The sequence below is a fragment of the Scardinius erythrophthalmus genome (assembly GCF_964197995.2).
Source record: "Scardinius erythrophthalmus genome assembly, chromosome: 14".
NCBI lineage: Eukaryota > Metazoa > Chordata > Actinopteri > Cypriniformes > Leuciscidae > Scardinius > Scardinius erythrophthalmus.
The window spans coordinates 12,501,567-12,521,715 of NC_138234.1; the positions used below are offsets into that span (position 1 = coordinate 12,501,567).

At 42.7% G+C, this 20,149-nt stretch overlaps 1 protein-coding gene across 1 annotated transcript; it reads right to left on the reverse strand.

Moving 5' to 3' along the window:
• Positions 1-791: 791 nt before the first annotated feature.
• On the reverse strand, positions 792-17,090 carry LOC308701669 (uncharacterized protein). The gene is made up of 5 exons (XM_081384045.1): positions 16,885-17,090; positions 4,483-4,818; positions 1,986-2,330; positions 1,592-1,657; positions 792-1,091 (listed from the first exon to the last, which is right to left on the reverse strand). The coding sequence occupies exons 2-5, from the start codon at positions 4,775-4,777 to the stop codon at positions 982-984; spliced, it is 816 nt and encodes a 271-aa protein (XP_081240171.1). The 5' UTR covers positions 4,778-4,818; positions 16,885-17,090; the 3' UTR covers positions 792-981.
• Between the last annotated feature and the right edge of the window lie 3,059 nt (positions 17,091-20,149).

The window sequence follows — 20,149 nt, forward strand, 5'->3', positions numbered from 1 at the left end:
AATTGGGTCATTTATGTAGTAGAAATGTGAAATTATTTTACAAATTGGTGCCTTCTAGATTGAGAAAAGCCAGAAAATGTATTTTTGGCTCATGTGGATTAAAGACAACAACTCCCAGAATGCACTTGCTTCGCTGCCCTACGAGGCCACTCCCAAGCCACGCCTACCGCTTACAGAGGGCAGTATCGGAAGACATTATACAACTAGGCTACTAGTTGACTTGACACTGAAAAGACGCCTTTTTATCGTGAGATCCCACCCCCCATGGGCGGGTTGAAAACATGCGGAACGAGCTCCTCCTACTGGCTGTAGTCTCTCGCCTCTGGCCAAAAGAGCCTCTGATGACACAAAATGCAGATTTCTGCGTCATCGGAGGATTTATTCCAGACACACAATACAGAAATCTGTCGTCTCAGGGGGACATGAGGGAGGGAAGCACGGTCATTCGAAAATACTACCGGCTTTCTACTGATACAAAACTTAATACTAATCGGTGAAGTATCCCTTTAATCAAAACTGACTGTATATATACCATGATTATGTATATGAAAAAAGCTTACTTTAAAAATTAAACAATGTAATTATTCCGTTAAGTCATCATATTTTGGCAAGATATTCCAGCCATTATACATTTTTGTATCTTGTCATCTTTCAAACAAACCAATATTTTTTGCAGTTACAACTTCTGGCCACTGTGTGGAAGCCTATGGAGTGAGGCAATAGTGTGTCCACTGTGTGTCATGTGCAGTTACACTGAAACCCGTGAATTTAAAAGAAAATGACTATTGAATAGCTGCTCACCAACATGTTTAACAGGACTAGAATAACTGCACGGTTAGTTAAATCCAGTAAAATGTCACTAAGCTTCACAGCATTGAGGATCCAAAATAGCCAGGGTCCATCCATGATGCACAAACATTGCAAATGCACACGTCACATTTACACATGGCACTGGTTATAAGCTAAATGGTCGTGACAGAATTACACATACATTAAAAAAAACTCTTCATCTGTCCAACAGACATTTGGTTTATTATTTAATAAGGGATATGAGATGTTATTATTATGGGCCTGTTTTCTACACTGTTCACCTGGAAGAAAACAGATTGACAGAAGGTAAAGGAAATGAACAGGATTGTTGTTTCAGCTACACACACACACACACACACACACACACTACTCTTCAGTTTAAACTCCAGAGTCAGTTTAAAGAATCTTCAAACAGATAAACTAAATCACATTGTCATCTTATTAGCAATTCTACATGTTTGAATGCAGTGTTTGATGCTTTGATTAAATTACCCACAAACTATTCAATAAGGATTTGATTGTTTCTATAAAATGGCACACACAAATATATCTGCATCATGTGACTTTTTTGCATGTGATTTGAAACATGAAACTTCTAACTCGCAGAGAGTTAAAATGTCTGTCATCTTCCCTAAACAATTTCACATCTAAAAAAGCAGCACAATCTTAAATAGTCATTATACTGATGTGTGTGTAATGATGACTGAATGAAACAACATCACACACACACACACACACACACACACACACACACACACACACAAAAGAAAGAAATTCTCACCAGTTACACCTGCAAGCACCAGCAGAACACCAACAACTCCTGGTATTATTAAATACATAATCCAATCTGTAATGAAAAAAATATATAGTCATTAACTAGAGATTGACAACAATTGATTCATATGCCTTTCCACCTTCATCAGTTGTGTGCTATTTATGGAACCGATATCACCAGAGCACCATCTGGTGCTCATGGGAAAACTGACCGATTAATAACTTTCAATTGTGACAAAAGTGTGTCACTTGACATGCATGTCACGGTGATACAAATGATCTCAATTATACTTTAATTTTCAGAGCTCTCTTTTTCAGACAGGCCACAATGAATACAAAATCATTGAAAAACACTAGACCTGCTCAAGGGAAAATTAACTGAATGACTGAATTTTACTCACTAGGGCCTGTCCCATTTTCTCTGATAATGCTGATGCTGCGCTGGCGGCGGATGATGCTGCTGTTGCTGAAGATCTCAAGATGATAAACTCCAGAGTCTGTGTTTCTGGTGTTTGTGATGGTCAGAGATCCAGTCTGATGATCCAGCTTCAGTCTGTCTCTGAATCTCTCTTTACACTGAACATCTGTACAGATCTTACGGAGATCTCCAGTGATTTCAGCTAAACGACTGTCATTGAAATACCACATCATCAAATCTTTGGGGTTTTTCACTACACCGGGATCTAAAGTGACAGATTCTCCCTCCTTCACGGACTTTGTCTTATCCGTCTCTGCACCAGGAACATCTAAAACACAAATAAACATCTGGTATAATAGGATAGAGGAATCTTCTGTGGGATTCTGAAACCTCCTTTCCGCTCTCTCTCTGACATTTACATGTGATTGCTGCATTTGTCCCCTAGTGATTGTGATTGTCCCCCTAGTGGGGAGGAGAAGCAACATTTAACTTTTATTAACCATGGTGGAATTACTTATTTGAATGAATATGAGTGTATTACTATATCCACAAATGACCCTCAATACATCTGAAAAAACAAACAAAGAAAAATATGGTAGGCAAAGCTGTGCCTTCGCTAGCCTGCTAACTAACATTACAGTATTGATGTAGTGTTTACTGTTGCTTCTGTAAGTTCTTGCTTTTGTAAGACTGTTCTTAGGAAAATTATCAGTGATTTTGTGATCGATTACTGTTTGTATTACCATGGTTTTCCGACAAATATGATTAAATGGTGTATACCATCGAATATATAATCAATCAGAAACAAAAAACAACATACCACTCTGAAACTTCCTGTAAAATCTGTTTTTGCAAAGTCAGTACATGGAATCCGGTCATCACAATCCTCTTGTCCGTTAACATTGTCAGGGTCTGAATCGGGCTCGAATTGTTTTGAAATTGACGCCATTGTTAATATTTACATCTGAGTAGATCTTGCGGTTATGAAGGGCGGTACATTTCTGTGCTGCCAAATCACATCACACTGGGCCAGCTAAACAATCACAATTACATAGGCCTACATTTTGCATTTCGGAAGGAGGGGCTTCATTGAAAACGACGAGACAGACTGGGAAGCTGTAAAATATGTGAAAAATAATGCACATTTTGAACAATCAAGGATGAAAAGATATTATAGTACACCCCAAAAACAAAATCAAGACTTCATAGAAGGGCATAAAAGGACCCCTTTAAAAACGTACGTTTTCAAAAAATGAGCCAAACTGCTTCAAAGTTTCCGTTTTCGCTATGGGTGTGTGTTATTAACTTTGTAGAACAAAACGTCAAAGTGTAGTCCATAAATGTTTGGGACGCAACTGTACACAGGCAAAGAGAATAAACAGCTCTAAAAGTAACTGATGTAAACACATTGGCCCTCATTTATCATTCTTGCGTAGAAACGGGCGTATATATTGGCGTAAGATTATGCTTACACTCCTCTCATCGCCTGATTTATGAAGCTGTGCGTACCTTTGAAATCCAGGTGTACGCAATACCTGCCCTTGATAAATGCCGCGGCTGAAAACGAGCGTCATTAGAATAACACGCCCCTATATATTCAAGTCTCCGCTCCCCCCACGCCCTCATTTTACGCCATGGACACACGGAAGACGGCAAAGAAGAGAAACTTCTTTGAGAAAGAGAAAGCGAAACCAGGGAAGTGGAAAGAAACTAAATTGATTTCTAGATTTTTATTATTAATGACGCTTATTGTTATTTAGAAGAAGAATGTCGTTATTATTATTATTATTTAAAAGAAGAAGAATGTCATTTTTATTATTTTGTCAGTCTGAATTTTTTTTTTTTTTTGGTCATTGAACGCCTTTCATTACTAAACCCCGTGCACACCTGCCGGGCCTAACCCTGGCCTAACCATCGTTTCAAAGAATAGTACAACGGCGAGCGCGTCGAATATAAACGCCTCGTCCGTTTGGGGAGGTGCGCGCGCAGTCTGCGGAGACTCGCGCTGCGGAGCCTGCAGGCGAAAGTATAAACAAGGCTTCAAACGTCAGGTAAAGCGCACAGGCTCGCAACTTAAGGAATACATATGCCTACAATTCAAATGCTTTGGTAAAGTCACACAAATTAAACATTGAAGTCCATGTTGCACAAAAATAAACACTTAAGTTTATAATTACTATGTTGTTGTTTTTTTTTACAGTGGGTCATAATATATCATATCTTTTAGTTTGTCAGTGCGTTTTGCAGTGTTAGGAATTGTTTTTCTGCGCATTCCCGCACTCGAAACGTGCGTACACCACCTCCTGAGCTGGCGTAGGATTTGAGCGTGCCGTACGCCAACGTCCATATTGATAAATCTCAAAGTCACCGTGGTTTTGGGTGTACGCCAGGTGTACGCTGGAAATTTGGTGTACGCACTTTTGATAAATGAGGGCCATTGTGATATGCATGTTTTTTTAAACATTTGTTAAATGACTCACCATGGACAGTAACACTAAATATCTTTCCAATGACGGTGTTGCTGCTGATGATCTGTAGTTTATAAACTCCAGAGTTTGTGTTTGTGATGTTTGTGATGGTCAGAGATCCAGTCTGATGATCCAGCTTCAGTCTGTCTCTGAATCTCTCAGTATCTTCATTACACTGAACATCTGTACAGATATTACTGAGATCTCCACTGATTTGAGCGATGCGGGTGTTATTAAAATACCATTTGATCTTTTCTTGTTGGTTTGTTTCAACATCAGTGTGAAGAGTGACTGAATCTCCCTCCATCACTGACACTGACACTCTGTCTGTCTTAACACCAAACACACCTGGAGAAGAAAAGAACAGGTAATCACTTAAATCACTTTAAGAAAGTATAGGACACATACAACATGCATAGTAACATTTTCTGTAAATTTCCAAACAATATAAACATTGTATTGGTAAACAGCATTGTCAATTACTTTATACCATTACATCACAAATAAGCTCACAACAATGTACTAGTATAGCATACAACATAAAAGCCTCAGTAGGAAACGAATTATTAATTTCACATAAACTCTTAAAAATAAAGTTTCCAAAAGGGTGTTTTTGCAGTGATGCCATTGAAGAACCATTTTTGGTTCCCCAAAGAACCTTTCAGTGATCAGCTCTTTAAAAAAATATAAATCTAAAGAACCTTTAGTGGAATGGAAAGATTCCATCATGGATGTTAAAGGTTCCTCGTGGAACCATCAATGCCAAAGAACCTTTATTTTTAAGAATAGTTACTGTCACACATTCAAGTCTGTCACTGTCAACATCTCGATCTTGTGATATATCTTGAGATATTTCGGACCTGAGGACAGAGGACCGCGTCACCTTAATTCAGTGGCGTGCACAGACCTCCTCAGGGGCAGAGGCAGAAGGACCAAAAAGGGCACTGATTTTACATTTATTAATTAAATTAATTACCTGTATTTAAAGCAGTAGCCTACCGTCTGTTGTGTTTTTAAATATTTTAATGACTTCCTCACAATTAGTTGTAATATCTCGCTCGATGGAGAGCAGCAGTAGGTCAGAGAGCCTCTCTTCCAAATGAAAAGACGTTGATACAATTAAAATGTATAACTCATCAAACAAAAATAGGGAAATTATGATAATATTACTAAATATTATTTACTTTACCAAACACAACAGTTAGAATCAAGAAGGTAATTATGAGGAATTCATGTTTAGTTTTGTTGATGTTGTACATTTTTTGTATGTATTCATGAAAGTGTTACACTTTACAATATGATTTCATTAGTTAGATTTGTTAACATTGTTCTGTTCTTTAGACAGACTGACGAACACGAGCACCTGCTCCATCACATAACTTTATTAAACTGACTTCATTAACCAAAACATACACATGTGACTCTGGATGTCATTATATCAGATGACCACTAGATGTCCTCATAACCTCATATATGTATAACATATCTAATATGTTACAAACATGAACTAATAATGAACTGCACTTCTACAGCATAATCTTAGTTAATATTAATTTCAGCATTTACTAAAACATTATTAAAATCAAAATTTGTATTTGTTAACATTAGTTAATGCACTGATTGACATTACATGAACAAACAATTAACAGTTGTATTATTATTAACTAAGATTAAACAAATACAGTAACAAATGTGTTGCTCAGTAGTTCATGTTAGTTAATGAACCTTATTGTAAAGTGTTACTATGAAATCAAAGATATAAATTCCTTAAAATTTAGAGTTGGACATGGACTTAAAATTTCCTTTCACTAAATGCATTTCCCCAAGCTAATAACACTTGCTTTGCCTTGGATAAAAAGAAACTATTATAATATAATAATAATGACTTTATTCAGGACTCAAAATGGAAGGTCCATAGTACAAGTTTAAAAAAATGACAATAGTTACAACATTGCAATAAATATACAGTACATAGAAATCAATTAATAAAAGGTCTATAACTTTAACTTGTAATACAAACAGGAGCGCCAATGTCTCCACAGTCTAGATTTATACCAAACAGAGCTAAAATCATTTTGGGCTAAAATAATAATATGCGAAAATCCGCCACAATCTTCATTCGTTTTTATTGTGAATCACCAGAAACAAATGCATACTTACCAAGCAGTAAAAACCACAATAGGACGAAAATAAGAAAGCCCATCGCCTCCTCTGACACTGATACAGATTCTGTGGAAACAAAAGTAGCCTAGCCTACCGTTCAGGACGCCAAAAACAAAAGTAATCAGACGAATGGGAGTTTGTGGACGCCAAAAACGAAAGTAATCAGACTAATGGGAGTTCGTTGACGCCAAAAACGAAAGTATGAGTCAGTCATGAAAGACCCACAGCTCCTGATGAAATCCGAGAGCAATTATAGTCCATCACTGACATTTCCATACCAAGTATGTCTCATTTATACACACTCACCAGTTTGAAAACACACAACACTTAGAAACGCCCACTTTTGTAGAAACCCCATTTGTAAAAAAATAAAAAAAAACCATTATAAACCATTATTATATTTAGTAGTGTTTAGTACCTAGCCTATATCATACTCTGGCATACTACCCTAAATTACATTGTATCACTATAAGAAATATTCATGTTACAATTCAAAAGATAGAATTAAAGAAACATAAGATATAAAGTGCAGAGATCTCCTGTTATCTTCTTGATATTTTAGGCTATCCAACATTTGTAAAAGCAGTCCTCATCTTGTGAGATATATATATATATATATATATATATATATATATATATATATATATATATATATATATATATATATTACTTAAAATGCCCCTATAGTGAAACAGTAAATACTGAAAACAAAAAAACTCGGTGTCAAAGTCTTGATCCCAATCCTGTTTTCCCTAGTGATGGGAGAAACAAAGCATTTCAAAGCTTTGAATCCATTGAACCAATTGCTTCGCAAAATGATTCACTGTTTCGAAGCGTTCGGACCGTGGGGACCCCTGCTGGTCAAAACAGCGTATATTCAACAAAAACTCATGCCAAACATGCATAAAACAATGACAAAGGTCACATGGGCCACATCTGGATCACACACAGCAAGCCACAACTCACATTAAAACCGGCTCATATGAACTTTGCCGCTTCCAGAACTGAGCCATATGTGCCATAGTTTGCCAGCCCAGATGAGGCCCGGAAACGTCTCGGTTACGTATGTAACCCTCGTTCCCTGAGTAGGGAACGGAGACGTTACGTCGGATGACGACGAATGGGGTTTTGCTTAGAAAGCCTATAATCTTCAAGTATATAAAACGAGCCAATGGCAATGAAATGCCATGGGTCTGCGGAATTTGCATAGCGTAACTCCGCCCCATCCTGGGGGTATATAAGGAAGTGCGCGAGCAACATGCAGATATGTTTTCGCTGAGGAGCCGAGACTGAACTCAGGCGTTCCAGCGGTACAGCGGAAGTGGCAGGGAGACGTAACGTCTCCGTTCCCTACTCAGGGAACAAGGGTTACATACGTAACCGAAACGTTCCCTTTCGTTGTCACTTCGAGTTACGTCGGATGACGACGAATGGGGTTCCCAGTGTAATCGGTGGGGGGCGGTGGGGGGCGGTGGGGGGCGGTGTGGGGCGGTGTGGCGCAATGGATAAGACACTTGCCTTTGGTGTGAGAGACCCAGGTTCGAATCCACTGTGAGACACCAATGTGTCCCTGAGCAAGACACTTAACCCCTAGTTGCTCCAGAGGCGTGCGACCTCTGACATATATAGCAATTGTAAGTCGCTTTGGATAAAAGCGTCAGCTAAATGAATAAATGTAAATGTAAATGTAAATGTAATCACGCCACCTGTCGACTGTCTTCCAGTGCCCTGCGTAAGTCTGAGCTCCCTGTCGTGAGACTGGCACGGACGAAGGACTCCTACTTAACACAGGAATACCAAGGTACACTGGGAAGCATATCTCAGTGGAAATATGCAATCATGCCCAGCCCGAAATGGGGGACTTAGAATACACATATGACCGCGAAGGGCTGCATATGGAGAATCACTGGGGTGTCCAGCCGCAGAGGGAATATTTCAACCCCAGGGGTGGCAAGGTGGCTTGCCAAGGGAAAGACACATGCTCAGAGAGGCTTACAGTGGAATACACATGTGGGGGTCGCCCAGAGGGGGAACCATGCTCATGGAGGCACCTAGCCAAGCGCGAAAGCTGCCCGTGGCATAACTCTGGCGTTGACGTCGTCAGTGCTGGAGGAGACTCAGGGCTTATTAGGCTCACCTGAGGAGAATATCGCACGTATCCCGTCCGTGGAGAGGAATGGCGAGCAAGCGAAGACACCTGAGCAGAATCTAGTACCGGCTAGTTGAAGCGAGTACATGAGAAGAAACTGGCTCTACTCGGAGATTGTAAAATCTCGCGAAAGTGTTAGGTGTCGCCCAGCCTGCAGCTCTGCAGATGTCTGTTAGCGAAACACCATGCGCTAGAGCCCAAGAGGATGACACACTCCGGGTGGAGTGGGCCGTCACACCAAGGGGGCATGGTCGACCTTGCTGCTGATAAGCCAAAGCAATGGCGTCCACTATCCAGTGAGACAACCTTTGCTTTGAGAAAGCCTTTCCCTTCAGCTTCCCACCATGACAGACAAAGAGCTGGTCTGAGGTCCTGAAACACTGCGTTCTGTCGACGTAAGCACGGAGGGCGCGTACTGGACAGAGCAGTGCCAAGGCTGGGTCTGCCTCCTCCAAAGGCAGCGCTTGCAGGTTCACCACCTGGTCCCGAAAGGGAGTGGTGGGAACCTTGGGCACCTATCCAGGCCAGGGTCTCAGGATCACGTGAGAGTTAGCCGGTCCCAAGAGGGTACGAGGGGAGGACGAGGAGGATTCAGTCTCCTCGCTTCCCTCAGGAAACTGATGATCAGGTCGTGCTTTCCCAAGGACTTACCATCAACTGCGTCGTGATGTGCGGCAATGGCGGCAACATACACTTTCAGGGTGGAGGGAGACAGCCTTCGCTCCAACCCTTCTTGCAGGAAGGAAAGCACGACACTAATCGGGCATTTCGTGAGTTCTAGATGTTTAGAAGAACACCAGTTGACGAAGAGGTTCCACTTCAACGCATAGGCATGTCTCGTGGACGATGCTCTAGCGGAAGTGATGGTAGCCACTACCGCTGGTGGTAGGGTACTCAAACCTACCTCTTCCCGTCCAGGAGCCACACGTGGAGGTTCCAAAGATCGGGACGAGGGTGCCATAAGGTGCCCCGTCCCTGAGAAAGTAGGTCCTTCCTCAGAGGAATTGGCCAGGGAGGTGCTGTCGCGAGGAGAACTAGTTCTGGGAACCAGGTGCGGTTGTGCCAATACGGGGCAACCAATATTACCTGCTCCTCGTCCTCCCTGATCTTGCGCAAAGTCTGCGCAAGAAGGATCACTGGGGGAAACGCATACTTGCGTAGGCCCCGCGGCCAGCTGTGCGCCAGTGCATCCATGCCAAGCGTGCCCTCGGTCAGGGAATAATACAGGTCGCAATGGGATGAGTCGTGGGAGGCAAACAGATCTACCTGTGCGTCCCCAAACTGATCCCAAATCAGCTGGACTGACTGGGGATGGAGTCGCCATTCTCCAGCGAGAGGCCGAAACCGAGACAGCTCGTCGGCCGCCTGGTTCAGGTGTCCAGGGATAAAAATGGCTCGAAGCGACCTCAGATGCTTCTGACTCCATATGAAGAGGTGGCGGGCGAGTTGCGACATACGGCGGGAGCGTAGACCACCTTGATGGTTGATGTACGCTACTGTGGCAGTATTGTCTGATCGGACTAGTACGTGTTGACCCCTGATCAATGCACGGACGCGGGCAAGGCGTACAGCAAGCAACTCGAGGCAATTGACATGCCAAAGGCGCTGGGGTCCTATCCAGAAGCCCGCGGCAGCATGTCCATTGCACATGGCACCCCAGCCCGTGGTGGAGGCATCTGTTGAGACAACAACATGCCTGGAAGCTCGTTCTAAGGGCACTCCGGCCCGTAGAAAATTGAGGTTCGACCACGGGGTGAAGGTCTGACGGCAGGTCGGAGTCACTGGGACTCGGAGCGTGCCGTGTTGCCATGCCCACCTCGGGACTCGATCGCGAAGCCAAAGCTGAAGCGGTCTCATATGAAGCAATCCGAGCGGTGTGACTGCGGCTGCGGATGCCAAATGCCCCAGGAGCCTCTGAAAATATTTCAGTGGAACCGCACTCTTGCCCTCGAACCGACGAAGGCAAGTCAGCAGTGACTGCACGCGCTCGCTCGTAAGCTGCGCGCACATGGCGACTGAGTCGATCTCCATACCGAGAAAAGAGATCCTCTGCACGGGGCAGAGTTTGCTCTTCTCCCAGTTGACCCAGTCCACCGGATTTCTTCAGTACAATGAAGTAGGGGCTGTAGAAGACGGACTTCCTTTCGGCTGGAGGGACAGTCTCGATCGCACCCTTCGCCAGTAGGGTGGCGACCTCCGCTCTCATGACAGGGGCATTGCCACCGACCATAGTGAAGCGAACTCCCCTGAAGCGGGGAGGAGACCGCGCGAACTGAATGGCGTAGCCGAGCCTGATGGTCCTCGTGACCCAGCGGGACAGACCGGGAAGCTCTAACCAGGCTCCCAGGAACTGAACCAGCGGGGTCATGCGGACCACAGACGTACCCTCGGTGGTGCAGCAAGGCAGAATGACTGGCCCAGGCGAGGGTGGCATAGCGGCCCGGTGCGGGGGCACGGTCATTAGCCGCGTCCTGCCAGAGGAGGACCAGCGTCCCACGGGGGCGTGCTCTGGCAGGGGTCTGGCGACAGAGGGGGACGAGAGTGGCGAGGCTCGTGAGCGGCGCGCACTGTCATCCGAGAACTCAGTGTGCTCAGAGATGGGAGAGTGAGTTCTTTCTTTAACCACATTAGGGTGCTGCCCGTCATGGGACAAGCAGCGGGAGTGGGACAACCAAGGATTCTCCCCCGGCCCTCCACCGGGGGAAGGAGCGGCCCTGCTACCGTCTCCTGAAAAAGAACTCAAAGCCATCTCTGAGCAGCCCGTCTCAGGAGCGCCGCTTAGCCTGGCGTTTAGCGAGGCGCGGGGCGGGAGAGGGCTGTGGCGCCTTCCTGCGGCTTCCTCCACGATGGTCGGTGGCGGCACGCAACTTATCGAAGAGTGCTGGGTCAGTCCTCCCCTCGTGCATGTCACGTAACATCTGGGCCTGGTAGACCTGCAGAGTCGCCATGGCATGCAGTGAGGAGGCCGCCAGCCCCGCAGCTCTGTAGGTCTTCGCCACGAGGGTGGAGGAGAACCTACAGGCCTTGGAGGGGTGCTTAGGGTCACCACGGGAAGAAGCACTCTGAGGACACAGCTGCATCGCAACAGAGCGTTCAACCTGGGGAACCCCAGTGTACCCTTTGGCGGCCGCCTGATCGAGAGGAGGCAAGGCGGAGGAGGTCGCCGAGTGATCACGAGAAGACAGGGGTGCCTTCCAGGACCTCGTGACCTCCTCATGCACATCCGGGAAGAAAGGCATTGGGGTTGGACGCCGACGAGGGTCAGCGGCCGCACCCAAAAACCAATCGTCCAGCCACGAGCGCACTGGACCAGGTGGCGGGGACCACTCTAGTCAAATGGCCGCGGCTGCCCGGGAAAGCATGGCCGTCAGCTCGGGATCTGACTCGGGCAATGCTGGAGCACCCGAGGGTGGCAGCACAGCCGAATCATCACTTCCCAAGGACTCCTGCCCACCTTGTGATGCAGCGATCGACATCAAATCTTCCTCTGGAGCGCCGAATGAGACCTGCGGCAAGTCAGAGGACTGTACTGCAGGCTCATTCGGAACACTCAAGGGTTGCACAGTGCTAGAGTGAGGTGTGGAGCGTGGAATAGTCGGCGCTTTGTTCCACACCGTAACCCTCAGGTCACCCTGGCCGCCAGCCGAAGTACCAGCTCTCGTGGAGCTCGTAGATCGGGGTGCGGGTGAGGGGACTCTACCACGAAGGTCACTGAGTCTCGACCGCAACCGTGCGATGGGCATGTTCCCGCAGTGGGAACATGACTCATCCACAAACGTTGTCTTAGCGTGCTCAACACCCAGACACACAAGACAGCGATTGTGCCCATCAGAGTCAGAAATGTATAGACCGCACCCAGAAGTGCACGGGCGAGGCATCTTTAAAAAGACGTGCCGCGTGCAATGCTCTTTTGTGAAAGGAGATTTCTCCGCAAGTGATGAAGCGACCAGGGAGATGAACACACAAACTCTGGCAAATCACTGCACAGATAAGCAGGGAATGTGCACTCGCTGGAACTCGCTGTCACACCAACACTTGGAGAGAGGCTCGTCTCGAAGAGTGAAGAGATGAACTCAGTATTGGCTGTGGAGTGAAGAATCAACTTGGCTCCTCAGCGAAGACATATCTGCATGTTGCTCGCGCACTTCCTTATATAATTTAAAAGGAGAATGTGAAGCTTATAACTGAATGACAATAATGATTATCTTTAGTTAAGCTGTAAAGCTATTAAAAAAAAAAAAAATCGTGCTGTCTTAGAATTTTAGGTTTTCTGTTGGTAAAGGGACAAAATTGTATAATTAGACAACTTTACGCATGAATGGAAATAAATTGTGGTAATAAAAACAATTTGCTTTTGATTGCAACAGATGCTGTTGATTAGGTTGATCTTGTACTGAACTCTGAATTCTCCATTATTTTTATATTTTGACATGTTTAATAATTGTATAGTTTGAGATGATAGAAACACTCACTCACTGTTATGCCACTACACTGAAAATAAGATTTTTTACTAGATTTAACCACATTTCTGTTTATTCTCTCATGTTTTCCAGCTCATCTGCCCACTCCTAACATTACCAGAAACTGTTCATCATCATCATCAAATTGTTCATTGGTGTGTTCATCAGTGTCGAATGTGTGTGATGCGAGTATGAGCCAAACAACAACACAAATCACGTTCATGTTCATTTTTATCGTTGACCAGAAAGGAGACTGTAACAAATAAATGTCTTAGAATGGTCTAGCAAAATACATACATTAAACTAATTTCCTGCGAATATAAACTAAACTGCTTCACGTTAGTTCATCGTTGTCCTAAAGAGACAAGAGAAATTATAACCAAAAAATGTCTTACCGTACAAAAGTAAATAAACGCGCAATGAGCGCATATTCGAGAAATTCTGCATTTTCACAATGTTTGCCTAAAATGACAGCAGATTCGGTGACGTAAAAGTGCTGTTTCACCAGAGAAACTGAAAGTAATCTGTGATGCGTCCAACGTTCTTTAAACTGTACAAAACAAAAGTCTTTTTCAGCTTCTGTTTGTAGTGATGGGCGGTTAGGCTCGTTTGAGATGAGCCTCGCCCTGCAGTGAAGAAAAGAGAAGAGAGGAGAAGAGAGAAAAAGTGCAGACAAGATGGACATACAGATCTCTCTCGTAGAAGTGGATAGACACATCAAAGGCTGATGTCGCGTCACTCGCGTGATTCACGCTCATGCGCTGTGTTGCTGCTTGCTGGACATAACTGGATTTAGGTTCCGTTATTTTTATGTGAAAATAAATATGATGAATAAGACATCCAAAGCATTTGCTATTTTATTCTATTCGAAAAACGTGTTTCCATTATTTTTTACTTTAATACAGGATTATTATATTAATTTTTAAGATTAATATTTTTATTTAGAAATATGACAACAGTTATATGAAACAGACATAGCACTGTCAGAAAATTTGGGAATATTCACACATAATTTATAACATGATATCAGAGATTTAAAATCAAACATTTAAAAGAGATCAACACACACATCATTAAACCAATGAGCATTAAACTGTGTCTCAGCAAGTCATTTCCCATCATGCTTTTGATCAGAGAGAAACATCTTCCGACTGCAGAGAATCCGAGACGTCTGCCTCGCCGTCGCCAGAGGTTTTTTTTTTTTTTTTTTAAATAAGAGGAAACATTAATTGGCGTATTGACAAAGCCACAATTTAAGGCAATGTTGCAGTGTTAGCAGCATAAAAGAAAAAGCGCAACAGCTCCTAATGTTGTCATAAACAGGGAAGGAGACCAGAGGCCGTTTTGTTTTAAAATGGATGTCACTGGAGGAGAAGCTTCACTATGCTGAAAAACAAAACAAAAAAAAAAAACTGCTTTTTTAGCCTATTGGCTAAACTTCAACAGCCTCAGGCTCACTCTAAATGTGGCTTGGTCTATTTTTAGTTTACATAAAAAAAAAATGCTGTTTTCTAAGAGAAGTCAGACAAATGCATGACATGTACGATTCAGTTTACGGCACTTCTCATTCGTTTCTATGGGACAGAGTCCCTGCTCGCACTGACATCAGCGTCAGGTCTGCTATACTAGATACTTGAGCGCCTTGGGACAGACTTTGATACTTTGGGAGTGACGGCTTTGATGGCTGCAGACTCTGGACTTGGGACCACCAGACTCTGAAGCACTGGACTTGGGAGCTAGATGCAATGTTTAGGGGAAGGTTCCTCCTCCTTCCCCACAGTGAAGCAGGAGCCACTTATCCAAAAGGTTATAACTCACTCAGTAGCCGCGTTTCCACTGTCGGGCCAGGGCCGGGCCGTGCTAGTGCGTGCCAGGGCCAGTCGCGTTTCCACTGTCACTTCCGGGGCTTGATCGGGGCTTACTCGGGGCCAACGGCCAGGATTTCTGGCCCGTCGAATACCTTGGGCCAAAGCGGGCCAGCTCGGGCTAGAGGAGTGGTTACCAACAGAGGAGGAGTTTACCGTTGGGAGACGGCAGCGCCGGATGATTCTGTCAGCATTTAAGACTTAAAAATAAAATAATTTAAATCGCGTTCATGTTTGAATGCCTTCTGTTTGTGATGCAAAAGACTATGCGCGCTAGCCGTTACCATAGTAAACATAGTAAACGCTTGAAGATACGCATAGTAAAAAAAAAAAACATAGCGAACGCTTGAAGAAATCAGACCAATCTTAAAGGCTATCACAGTCATGTTTTTATTTTATCTGTCATAGCCTACGTCTCGTCTCTTTAAACCGGACTATCAAAAAATAAAGTAACTTTTTTTTTTCGGGAGCTTCCTCTGTTTCTCTGACTGAAAATATCTGTATGGGAGTCGAGCTAAAGCTCCTCAGGTCGTATGGCATATATTTGTAGAAATTATCATTTTTTCTAAATGTGATGTAAATATGTCCTGTAACTAAGTTACCAGATAAAGAAACAGACACGACTGAAAAAGTAAGTGTGTCCTCTTTCTTTTGTGAAATAGACCTAACGGTAATTTATTTCTGAGTGACTAATGTGCAATTTTTACATAAATTAATTCATTATGATCAATGTATCACTTTTTATTGTAAACCTGTGGTAAAACATCGATGCTTGGGTTTTAAATATTCAAGTAGCTGCTAAAAAAAAAAAAAAAAAAAAAAAGCTAGCAACGCCTCTTTTATCGTGTTTGTTTTCAACGCTGTTTCCAGTGATTTATGATTAGTTTTCTGATAAAACTTCCATTTGTTGGTGAAATGATGGGTTAGTGTGACGTTGTCCCAGAGAGGCGTGTTACGGGCGTGTTTTAGTGAAGCGCTGTGGAGCTTCTGGCCCGACAGTGGAAACGCATGCCCGGTGCTATTGGCCCGAGGCTATTAGCCCGGCACGGCCCGTTTAAAGCCCTGGCCCGGCCCTGGCCCGACAGTGGAAACGCGGCTATTGATCCTCGAGGACCATCAGAGATAAGTGTAGATTGTAACGCGTTATGCAATCCATAGCAAAATAAATAAATCAAATCAAAGCCTGGGAGGTCAGTGATATTAGCAATGTCCAGTAACTCTCTGATGTGGTCTTTGATATGTGAGTTTCTTGGTGAAATCAGACGAGTCTCACTGCTGGACCCATATTTGGTCTGGTGTTCTGTAACAGTTGTTTAGTAAAAACAGGACGTTGAAGCCAAATGCAGCTGAAGGTTTATTTAAACATAACAGAAGTAAATCCAGGCCAGAACATGCATCATCAACGCAACAGAAACTAAAACAAATGCATATATCCACAATGGACAACACAAGAGAAAGACCATGAGAAACACTGGGGTATTTATGCACAAGGCAAAATAAGACACACCTGGGAAAAATCAGGAACTAATCAGGGTTACTATGGAGACAAATAAGGGAACCGTGGTAACAAACAAGGCAGCATGGCAAACAGGGAAAGAATACAGAAAAAAGGAAAAGGAACAGAAAACACTTCAATTAAAAAAATCCTATAAAGACAGGGGAACGCAGACTGGGATCACAATATTACATTTGATTTTGAACTTACTATGCCACCGTTAAAAAAAGTATGTTTTATAAAGTATAAATATGGGTTGTATTGAATGAAATTTGGACGTACTATATCCCCAACGTTGTCACTGTCACGTGATCTACCAGCGTCAGTTGCGTCACTTCACTGCCAGTAGTGTGTTGGACGTCGGCTCCTGCTGGATGTAACCGATCACCGAGAGCTTCCGCGTGCAGGCTGGAAGAACTGAAAAAAGAGACGTGAAGTCAGACACTTTCTGCTTCAGTTCTTACCGTGGTGACGCTCGTGCTGTGTCTGCATACTTTATTACAGCTGAAGTTTATATCCATTTTTATCCCTTCCCCCTCCTCATCCCGAATGAATACGTCACAATATTCCTCATTTAAATAATTCCCGCCCAAGGGATATACAAAATAAAGGGGCAGGGCCTGGTTGACTTGCATTAGTATTGGCTAATTTCCCTACTGTAGTCGAAAAACAGTGACAGAAATCTGAATTCCCAGTACTCATAAAAGAGTAGGCAAAAAGTAGCTGGATGACATACTTCTTCCAGCAGGATTCTGAAGTGTGCATTTGATGGACACTTTAATAACCCAGGCCAGGAGGGGATTAATGAATGGCAGTGAAGCAACGTACCTGACGCTGAAAAATCACATGATATTTAAAAATACAGTCATACTACACACATTCATACATACTTTTTTTTTAGCAGTCATTAAGTAATTATATTAGTAATCAAAATAAGTACATAGTCAAGAGAGAGATTTCAGATGCAGCCAGTGTGTTGAAACTCGCAGTTATGGTAAGGCTCTGGACATTTCCCAAACACACTTGAAGCGCTTGACCAATCATAACACACTGGTCCAGCCAACCAATCAGAGCACATTGTGCTTTTTCGAAAGGAGGGGCTTCACAGAGACAGGAACAGAGTATTACTGACAGTGACAGTAACACTCTGTTTAGTTCATTATTTTTCCTCAGCTCGCAGCTCGAGCTTCAACAATGACAAATATGGGGGAAATAGTGTTTTTTGAATGTTCAAGCATGAAAACCTGTTCTAGTAGAGCCCAGAAACAAAATCAAGACTTGTAAAAGGGAATAATATGGCCTCTTTAAATGTAATGACTTAAATCCAGATAAATGACTGACTGAATTTGATGAGGAAATATTTGAAGCACAAATCCTGCGAATGAGAGGAGGAGCTGGTGATGTTGCTTGACGGATGTGCCCTGCCTGAACTGATGCTTGATTTACTAAATATGAGTAAAATATGATCAGTGTGTTTTTCATTAGTTTAACAATGTGTCTGATCATAGTTTATTGTTTCCGTAGATTAAAAAAGTAAAAAAGCACGTAGCAGGACAGGAAGAAACTCTTCACCTAAACACCTCTGAATGCTCACTCTCACCTACAAGATGTTTGTCCATCCAACAGATCATGTTTCTGTAGAAAACCGACCGCAGCAGGTTTCAGTCTGACTCAGAAGATGAACGTCAGTAAAACTGGTACTGTGAAATGGCACATGGTTTTAACTGTGTGCTTTGGTGTTTCCATACACTAAAACTACAAATATATACAACCGTATTTATATCGATAGTGCAAGGCTCCATTTTACCATGAAATGTATTTCAAAAAAGGCACACACACACACACACACACACACACACACACACACACACACACACACACACACACACACACACACACACACACACACACACACACACACACACACACACACACACACACAGACAGACAGACAGACACACACACACACACACACACACACAGACACACACACATATTTTAAACATATTCATGTTCAGTGCAAGTGTGTGTTAAATAGGAGGGTCACACGTTGTCAGAGGGAGGATTCACAAACCAGATAAACAGCTTGAGTGTTTTCACCGGATATAGTCTTTAGATCAGACTGTTCAGTAAACCGTTGAATAAAATGTTTTACATGTTAGTTTTGTTTCTCTTAGTGTGCTGGTGGAGACTGATCGGTGAGTTATAAAAGCATTTTATAATATATATACGGCTTCATTTTTTTCTGTATCAGGGTAATAAAGCTGCTAGACGTCAGATTATAATTTTCATCAGCTGAGGTCTCTGTTTTTGACCACATTTTGTTATTGAAATTTCTGCACTTTCTATTGTGATTGTACATTTTTCTTGCTCAGAAATCCAAAACCATTGATCTGATTTCAAATCACAGTTATGAAACTTTAGTTATTATATCTCAGCATCAAAATGTTATTGCAAATTCTCTCCAGCAATTTCTAAGAAATATTTTTAAAAATTATTCAGCAGTATATCATATCGTCACCTTCCTAAAATAATTGCCCCAGTCATTTTTTTCAGGTTTCTCAGAAAACACAAAAAACTGAACCAATACTTGAGAGGTTGAGTAGTTTTTCGTTCTTGATGCAGCTGCCATCTTGAACAGCTTGTAAAATTGCCTAAGTCTCATTGTCTTTTGACTTATAAAACGGCCAAAGTTACACTCTTGACAGGCCATTATACTATGCACTGCATAGTGGTTTACAGCATCACACAAAAAAAAGCTCTGCTGGATATTTTAGCAAATGTAACACAAGCACATCATCACTCTCTAGTGTCCAAAGCAGAAAATCACATCTCTATAATAATATCTCTACTATTAACCGATAGGATGCGCTATAAGCCCACTGGCAACTATAGTTGCCGCAGTGCATAGTTGTCATTTTCCTTTTGTAAATATTTTTCTAGATGTTGTCCATGTTTTATTTCTCAATGACATGCAAGCAAACAACCAAATAAAGGATTTCAAGAAAAAAAAAAAGGTATTCACTTCCTCCCTGTCACATGAGGCTGTCAACTTCCTACCCCTACTTCCAGGAAGCATGGCGAAGGCAAAACCTCCCAAAGAAAGGTCATTTTCATGTTACTAATAAGTATTTTTTGTTGACATATATATATCTACATATTCATGAAGGTCTCTAGAATCAGCCAAACAAAACAAATCTTACAAGAGATATATAGTTTTTTGTATACTTAGTCAAAAGTCCAAGCGGCAACTATAGTTGCCGGTGGGCAAATGCCTTGTAAGTACATATATCATGGGAAAATGGGGTATACTGTGTTAATAGGTTTATAAATCAAGTTCATTGGTCTTGTTTAGTGCATAAACATAACTTAACCCTTTAAATGACATCTCTATATAGATATATATTTTTTCTTCATTCTATTTATTTGTATTTATTTATTTTCATTTAACTTTTTGATACATAATGCCCTGTTATGGCTGCACTTTGTTCTGCACTATGTTCCACAACTTTAACCCTTGGGCGCTGTTCGTTTGCGGTTTACAGTC

Coding starts and splice junctions, on each gene's coding strand:
- LOC308701669 (XM_081384045.1), bottom strand. CDS start 4,777: ATGGAGGGAGATTCAGTCACTCTTCACACTGATGTTGAAACAAACCAA. Junction 2,331..4,482: donor ATTTAGTGTTACTGTCCATG/GTGAGTCATTTA, acceptor TTTGTGTTTTAG/ATGTTCCTGGTGCAGAGACG. Junction 1,658..1,985: donor AGAAAATGGGACAGGCCCTA/GTGAGTAAAATT, acceptor TTTTCATTACAG/ATTGGATTATGTATTTAATA.